This window comes from Solanum tuberosum, unplaced genomic scaffold, assembly GCF_000226075.1.
Source record: "Solanum tuberosum cultivar DM 1-3 516 R44 unplaced genomic scaffold, SolTub_3.0 scf00215, whole genome shotgun sequence".
Taxonomy (NCBI): domain Eukaryota; kingdom Viridiplantae; phylum Streptophyta; class Magnoliopsida; order Solanales; family Solanaceae; genus Solanum; species Solanum tuberosum.
In genome coordinates, this window is record NW_006239140.1 from 451,780 (window position 1) to 460,458 (window position 8,679).

The 8,679-nt window shown below is 37.2% G+C and overlaps 2 protein-coding genes across 3 annotated transcripts; one reads left to right on the forward strand and one right to left on the reverse strand.

Moving 5' to 3' along the window:
• The first annotated feature begins 539 nt into the window (after window positions 1–539).
• On the forward strand, window positions 540–1,819 carry LOC102584653 (protein CDI-like). Of its 2 annotated transcripts, none has more exons than XM_006356113.2 (2): window positions 540–716; window positions 798–1,819. In XM_006356113.2, exon 2 carries the CDS (start codon window positions 820–822, stop codon window positions 1,555–1,557), a length of 738 nt encoding a protein of 245 aa, XP_006356175.1. In that variant the 5' UTR covers window positions 540–716; window positions 798–819; the 3' UTR covers window positions 1,558–1,819. The 2 variants fall into 2 exon arrangements, with proteins under 2 accessions (XP_006356175.1, XP_006356174.1); XM_006356112.2 differs by having other exon boundaries at window positions 542–704.
• Window positions 1,820–2,341: 522 nt separating this feature from the next.
• LOC102585178 (katanin p60 ATPase-containing subunit A1) lies at window positions 2,342–8,679 on the reverse strand. Its single transcript, XM_006356114.2, has 7 exons — window positions 8,438–8,679; window positions 7,439–7,901; window positions 6,440–6,637; window positions 5,828–6,072; window positions 5,374–5,532; window positions 5,195–5,282; window positions 2,342–2,994 (listed from the first exon to the last, which is right to left on the reverse strand). Exons 1-7 carry the CDS (start codon window positions 8,557–8,559, stop codon window positions 2,713–2,715), a joined length of 1,557 nt encoding a protein of 518 aa, XP_006356176.1. The 5' UTR covers window positions 8,560–8,679; the 3' UTR covers window positions 2,342–2,712.

The window sequence follows — 8,679 nt, forward strand, 5'->3', positions numbered from 1 at the left end:
TTCGAGTAGCAACAAGTGTTTGGACATTTTCATGGTGGATGCAACTTCTATACTTAGTGATTTCCTAAAAAACTTTAAATAGATTTTGAGTTTGGATCTCTTTAATTTTAAATTTTAATATTATATTATATTTTTTAATTAATTTGTATTAGCCCACAGGCCGGCCCTACCTATATTTCTCAAGCCCCACAAATCAGCAGGCTTATTCAGGCCGGGCTAAAAAGCCTTTTTTTTAAATGGGCTCCAAAATTTTTAGCCCAGCCCTATTAAATCCCGGGTTAGGCCAGGCCGGCCCAACAGGCCTAGCCCATATTGACGGCTCTAATTGAAACAAACGAGAATTTGAATATCTAAATAAAATTTTACTTGTTGACAAATTATGACAGAAAAGATGTTAATGATCTCTTATAATCAGTACAAATACAAATTAAATAAAACAAAAACAACCTGGAATTTCTTAAGAGAGGTTTGAGTCCACAGATTTGGTTAAAATTCAGTCCCTCTTGAATGGAAAGCTATTGTCGGTTGTGGGAATAATTGGCATCACCCGCGTGTACAACTGTATAGCCGCTGCTATTAAAAATTACTCTCACAAAATCACTCATCTATAAATTCTTCCCCTCTCCACAATTTTCTCTTAATTACAAATCTTGAAGAAGAAAAAAATCTTGTCTTTCTCTATCAAGTCCAAACCCAGATCTACGGTAAAGCTCCAGGTTTTCACATTTCTCTAGTTCATTCAAATGAAGAAAAAAATCATTTTTTTGCTTACCCTTTTGATTTTCTTGGTTTTACAGGTTGAAATCTTGGATTATAATAATGTCGACAGATGTGCATTCTAATTCAAAAGCATTCAAGATTTTCATAGGTTATGATCCTCATGAAGATGTTGCTTATGAGGTCTGTCGTTATTCCCTTCTCAAAAGATCTTCAATCCCACTTGAAATCATACCCATTAAACAATCAGAGTTAAGGGAAAAAGGGTTGTACTGGCGTGAAAGGGGGAAATTAGAAAGCACTGAGTTTTCATTTTCTCGTTTTTTGACACCCCATTTGGCTAATTTTGAAGGGTGGGCTATGTTTGTTGATTGTGATTTCTTGTATTTAGGGGATATTAAGGAATTGAGGGATATGGTTGATGATAAATATGCTTTAATGTGTGTACAACATAATTATGCTCCAAAAGAGACTACCAAAATGGATGGGGCAGTGCAAACTGTGTATCCTAGGAAGAATTGGTCATCAATGGTTCTTTATAATTGTGGGCATCCAAAGAATAAGGTGTTGACACCTGAGATTGTGAATACTGAATCTGGGGCATTTCTTCATAGGTTTACTTGGTTGGAAGATGAGGAGATTGGGGAAGTTCCGTTCGTTTGGAACTTCCTCGTCGGGCATAATAAGGTTGTTGAAGGGGATCCTGCTACATTTCCTAAGTCGATTCATTATACGCTTGGTGGACCTTGGTTTGAGGCTTGGAAGGATTGTGAATTTGGGGATTTGTGGATAAAGGAACTCGAGGAGTACAAGAAGGCGGCAGAGAAGAAGGTGGATTAAGGCAATGTAGGTTATTGGTATTGTTTGATTCACACAGTTTTTAGTTAAGGTAATTCATTCGTTATGTGTTTTCCTTGATTTAGTCTTCCATATTGTTTCAATTGTGAGATGTAATCGGTTCATTCCAAATCAAGTACTTTGTATTCTAGTTTTACTGCCTTTAGTTAGTAAGCAGTTTTTCAGTCATATCTTTTGTATTGTAATCATAATAGATTCATGAAGGAAAGAATAAGATCATCTTGATCTTTGAATGATTTGTTGAGTATGCTTTTGGTTACTTGATGTTACTGACTTTTACTTTGTAAGCTGTTTTTCAATCATATCTTATATTGTGTTACAGATTCATAATGTTTTCTGGTTACTTTGGAAACAGCCTCTCTACCTCCATGAGGTTGGAGTAAGGTTTGTGTACAGACTCCACCTGTGGGGATTACACTGGTTATGTTCTTTATTCTGGTTACTTAATGGTACAAATGAAATAGTTTTTGGCCCTCCCTTCATGGAGAGAGGAGGTTTTGTTGCTTTTGATATTTGTCCTTGTGAAGATTCTTCTTAGACAACATTTGTATGTACACTTATTCCTTTGCTTGGTAAAGCTGAAGCACCATGTACTCTTATTCTAACATGGTCAAGTGTTGAGATGTCGAATACACATGCATTCACAATCTGGAAATTATAAAGCAGTATTGTTGTTGGATCAGAAAGGCTTTTTGACAACAAGAATGACTTGTTTCTCATAATATTGTGGTTAAGAAAATCGAGTATAAAAATTATACAGCAATTGTGATATCCAGTTGCAACATCGTATTGAATAAAACTATGAGCTCACAAGTTGCCACTACTACATTGCATTTGATAAACTTACAGACACAAGTAGGTGCTACAAAGTTGAGCGCATACACTGTCACATAATTTCAATTGACACTTACACGATAGCTAAAGAGTAAACCAATTGAAAGAAAATAACAATCCAATTGGCCGATGAACAATGAGGTATAAACCTCAGGTGATTTGTCATTTTACATAAGTTGATCAGTCCAGTGCTGATCAAAAGATTGAATAGTACACAAGTAAGAAGAAATACCAGAATAACCGACACCACCAAATATGGACAAACGTAAGGAAACTGAGTGAACTGCTCACCATCAAACTACCCTAAGCTGATCCAAATTCTGCAAACCATTTCTCATGTTTTTCAATGTCAGCTGCTGAGACACTAGGTTGAACTTTGGAAATAGCTTCTACAAAGTCACACATTGCAACAGGATCCTTAGCAATGTCATCCTTGGCCATGTTCTTAATCTCCTCACGTGTCTTCCCAGCTATCTTTCGCCTCATGCCATTCATAGAAGCATCTCGGCAAACATTTGTGAGGTCGTCTCCACTATATCCCTCTGTTTTGCGAGCTACTTCATCAATGTCCACATCTGCAGCTACCTGATGTCACAGGCAGACATTTGCACTTCGTTAAAAGAAAGATTCATTCAACTAAATAGATGAACAAGGTAGAATTTTTTCAAACTTCAGAAACACATTCTCATGAAAATCCATTTACAAGATAGAATCCAATTAAAAAGACCCAGTTGCACAAATCGAGAAGTACAACGTTATGATGTTGATGCCTTTCAGACATCGGAGAAGAAGTATGCCAGTGTCGAATTCAAAAGAACAAGAAAAAGAATACCAAGAATATTCACATGGAGGAATTATCTTAATTTTAAAAAAAAAACCTAATTAATGTTTACCCCTCAATTTACTGGTCCTGCAAAAGAAGAGATATCAAGGATGCAGAGTATTCTGCAAAGTCAAACATCTGAAACCAAGTCCCCGTCATAAGCAGTCTTAAAACTTATTTTTTTCATTTTTGAGTTGCTGCTCTTAAACATTAATGATTGGAACATGGAAGGAGTGCAATTTCTAGGTTGAACAAACTAAAATGTAAAGTTTTGCACAAGTAAATGGAAGGTTACAAAATACTTTAACCTATATGACATGTCAGAAGAAATTTCAACTACAGATCAGCATTACATAACACAGCTGTTTATAGATTAAACCACAAAAAGAAGCATTCTTAAAATGAAACAAGACATCAGAGTCATAATGTTAGAATAGAACAATCACCAAAGCCTGCACCTTCTGCAAACACATCACATATCTTATTCATCAAACTGCAATAAGACACCTAAAGTTTGACATCTATGTATTTATTATGCAAAAGATAGCAAGTGTTTGGAGTGACATTTTCCAAAGCCTGATATATCAACCTTCACCAAAGAATTGCTACAGCATTACCTATCTGACAAGCACCTAAAAGGATCATTTCTTAATTATTATTTTTAAAAAAAAACTGTTTTACATCCGTTAATGACTCAATGTCTTTTCACTGGTATCACCGTATCAGCACACATTCCCATAATTTACTCCAGGGAAAGATAATAATAACAGGTACAATAGTGTTTTCCATTTTATTTACTCAAGAGCCTTCAATAGAACATATTGTTTCTAAAGTTAGCTTTAGTTCATCTGATACTAAAACGGCAAAATAAATGTATGTTATATTGCTTGATATCTCTTTGGCTTTCTTGTCATTGGTCTTTTCCTTTCAACTCTTTTGAAGTTCCATTATATTTTAGGCTGCAATCGCTGGGTATGCCACAATACTCAGCTAAAAATATTACTAGCCACTGCTACCAAAATTGATAAACATACACCAAATCGTACCGCAGAATTTTCACATAGTAAATATAGTTTTGATAAGCACAATTAATACTACAAGGGCGATACAGCATTCAGCAGTAAGGAGAAATAATATATTCAAAAGTAGCTACAGCTGCATGAGCTTACAGCAGTTTTATGAAAGACGCTCGCCAAAGGCGATGAGGCGAGGCGAGGCGAGGCGATGCTTCATTGCCTTTTACTGGTGAAGCGTGGCGAGTTCAGAAAGGCGACAAAAGGCGAATGGCGACGCGGCGAGGCAAGGCGACAAGGCTTTGCCTTTTTATTTTTTGTGTTAAAAAAGATCTGATTTAATAATTAAAAGGCAATATTAGGGTTTATTTGGTGTTTTTGCAAACCTAGGACTTCTTCTCTCCATCGTGACTCTCCTTGCACCTTCGCGACCCTCTCTTTTCCAGTTCTCCTCCCTCACTACTTTGCGGCTTTCTTCTTCTTCTCTTCTCCAGTTCTCTCACTACTGATGACGAGACCTCAGCTGCTCAGCACTCAGCAGGTATGGTTTTAGATTATTTTTTTTCTTCTCTAAGAAGAAGTGCAGACTCTGTTTTTTACGCTGTTTTTTTATTTTGAAGCTACTGCATTTCTGCAATCTGCCTACATTTAAAAAAAAAAAAATTCAATCCTTCTACATTTATTTCTACCCTGCTAAATTTAGTTTTATACTAAATAATATAGTATTTGCTAATATATGTTATTGCTATTGATATTTTGGATATGCAATTAAATATTTTAAGTTTTTGGTATTAATTGGCCCCTCAATTCAAAAAGGCAACCGCCTCGCCGCTCGCCTCGCCGCAAGGCGAGGCAGACCCTTGTCGCCTGTCGCTGTCCAAAACACTGGCTTACAGGAGCATACATAAGAAGATAAAACAGATTGAGAAAGTATTTTCATAACACTTACCTCAATACTTTTTAAATTGATCTTTATAAGCTCCTTCCGGCTCTCAAAGTTAGGTAGGGGAATATATATACGTTTTTCCAAACGTCTCCTGAATTTCCATTAACAGAATTAAGTCAAGGACACATTCACAAGCATCTCAACGCAATAAAAGGTAATGAATGAATACAATGAGACACAACCTTAATGCCTCATCTATGTCCCATGGAAAGTTTGTAGCTGCTAAAACCATAACAATCTTCCGAGTGCCGTCTTCATTAGTGGCAGAGTTGCTTACACCATCTACCTGAACAAGAAGTTCAGACTTCACCCTTCGGGATGATTCATGCTCTCCTGAACCCCTGAAAAGCAATCCAACCATTATCTTGGGTTCAACCTCAAAAAAGAGTAAGAAACTATTTAACATACCATAATTAGTTCACAGATAAGGCACGCTAGACAAGCATTTTGAGGCAACCTTACTCATTTTAGCAAGTTAACTTTCTTACATTACATTTGAAAAGATAAAAGGTAAGGCTTTTTATATCCAAGACTACTGTAAAACATCATACATATTCTTCAAAAGAAACATTTAACCAAACAGAGGTCAGCTGAAAAAATTTAGATGGTATCTTAAACAATAGCCAAAGTCCTCACCCTCGGGAATTACAAAGAGAATCAATCTCATCAATGAAAATTGTACTGGGAGCATAAGAGCGAGCAAGATCAAACAAGCACCGCACCATGCGTTCACTCTCCCCACGCCATTTTGAAGCCAAGGTGGCAGAAGAAACATTGAAAAATGTCGTCCCACACTCGGTAGCAACAGCCTTAGCCAAAAGTGTCTTCCCCGTTCCAGGAGGCCCAAACATAAGAACACCCTTCCATGGTCTCCTGATTCCCTGTAAGGATACATGCCTGATCAGTAAAAAGTGAGTCATGATGCATATACGTGGAAGATTACATCATTCCTTTTTGATAGCTCTTTGAAGATAATATTAACAAATAGCTCACACTTAGCAAAAAAATATTGCTAAAATAACCGCTAGGTATTTTGAGAAAGTAATTTATTTATTTTTTGAGAAAGAAAATAACCACTAGGTATTGTTGCCTAAAATCATATAAGGTTTCCATATCCTTATCATGAGAAATTTCGGCTAATTCATGTATTTAAATCTTCACTTGTACATATGCTCATTGATGACTGAAGAGTAAAGAGAAATAAAACAACACTCCACAAAATGCACCTTTCCAGTCCAACTAAGTTACCTGGAAATATTCTGGCATCCACAATGGAAGAACAACTGCTTCCTCCAAAAGTCTTTTGGCTTCACTTAACCCAGCAACATCGTCCCATCTCACACCAGGGCTATTATCCAAGACATCTCTCTCAAGCATAGCAGCCAGGTCTGCATCAGGCCCCTCGTACTGACCTTTTTTACTCTTCCCCTCTTCAGGTTCACCATCCTAACAATTGGAATAGAAGTTCTTAACAAATAAATTCAGATTCAACCCATAATAATGGTCTAACAAGGACAGGGGCGGAGCTACGGTTGCTCCAGCGTGTCCAATTGGACACCCTTCGCCAGAAAATTACATTATATATAGAGGCCAAATCTTACTTTATATTGATATATTAAGCATTTTGGACACCCTCAACAACAACAATGAGCCGTAGCTCAGTGGTAATAGTGTGCCTGTGCCCAACATGTACACAATACCCAAGTTCGACTCGACGCATCTACATTTTGTATATTTTATTTAATGTGGTCTGCTTTAAAACGGTTAATTAATTGAAAAATGAAACGCTTTGCTGTATATAGAGCAGTAGCCTAGTGGCAATAGTGTGCAAAAGGCTGTTTGCCACTGAGGTTCAATTCCCCATGGCCACATTTTATTCTATTTTGGCTTTACTTTGGACACCCTTCACGAATTTTCTGCCTACGCAACTGAACAAGGACACCACATTCAGTAAGTAACAGTTAAGGAAATAGATAGCATTATGATGCCGATTGCCCTTCTATTCAACATGCACACTTATATATAAGGAAATACAAGCCACAAATTTGGATACAAACTAATACTTGGAGCTTAGCACATAAAAATTTCCTTTAGAACTTGCCACATACAACATAAACAGTCAGCAAATGACTAACCACAAGATTCAATACATACAAAAGACACGTGAATTACCAATGAATAATTTGAAGCAGAGGGAAATTACAGAGTAACGAAAATCAAAGCATAAGATTGTCCACTGTAATTTACCGTAGAATCGGATTTTGCAGATTTTCCAGGTGCTTTTTTCCCAGTAGTTGAAGATCGAATCCCAGTAGCAGCCTTAGTAGAGCCACTGGTCCTTCCCCCACGGCTTGTGGTTCCAGTCCTTGTAGTAGATGCACGAGCCCACGCTCCATCTTGTGGGGACTTTCTCATACCCCCCTGACCGGCTCTTCCAGGTCTTCTTGTTGTGTCCCGACTTGGTGGTCTCCAAACATCAGGGTCATCCATCGGAGCACCGGATGAGGTGGGGTACTCATCAAGCGGTTGAAAGACAAAAGACGACTTGGTTGAAATGGGAGGTGAATTAGGACGCCTACCCATAGGAATCTCCTTAAAAGCCCTTTTCTCGGCATCCAATTGTTTCACTACCTCAGTTTCTTCGGAAATTGATTTCTTTGCATTCATCCATTTTGAACGAATCAAAGGATCATCAAGTGTGTTTACGTGTCTACGCATAGACAAAAAGAAGGAACAACTTCAGTCAAAAGCCCCAAAACAGCCTGGATTAACTACTCAGAATGTTATAACTATGTTTAGAAGTAACCCCAAAGAACAGATTAAAGCCAACATTTCATTATGGGTACTTCATCAAGCTTCGAAATCCCAAAATAAAATGACAATGCAAGCAATACTAAGAAGTAAATAATCAAAACCAGTGGTATCTCCATACTCCAGTATCAGATCAGATACCTGAGTTGCATTCATGACTTGGCAAAACTCTCATTTACACAAACAAAATTTTCTTTTTTCACTCATAAAAACAATACTCTCTGTGCTTATAAGTTACAGAAGTTATTCTCCTTTTTTTCTGGGAAATAATTTCATTGAGATAAACATTCAACAGCAGACACAGCCTTAATTTTGGAACATACATTTCCCAATTTGGCACCCATTTGTGAACTATAACTGGATAAGTAGCTCCTAAATACAAGAAACAACAAGCACACGAGATCTGACAGGAAGGAAAGTGAAAGAAATACTTACTTATTGATCTGAGCAATTGCGCCATCGAAGAAGATGACGGAAGTATCATAAAGGCCTTCAACAGCATATTCTCTAGCCAATTTGAGATGATCTTGCAACCCTGCCAGTGATGCACCCACCATTATCAATTCCTCAAAGCTCAAATCTGTCTACACTTTCCTTGAACCAAATCCCCAAATGTTAGGGTTTCCAAATATTCAGCAAACAACAACAAATTCGAAAATATCTCTCTCTATATATAT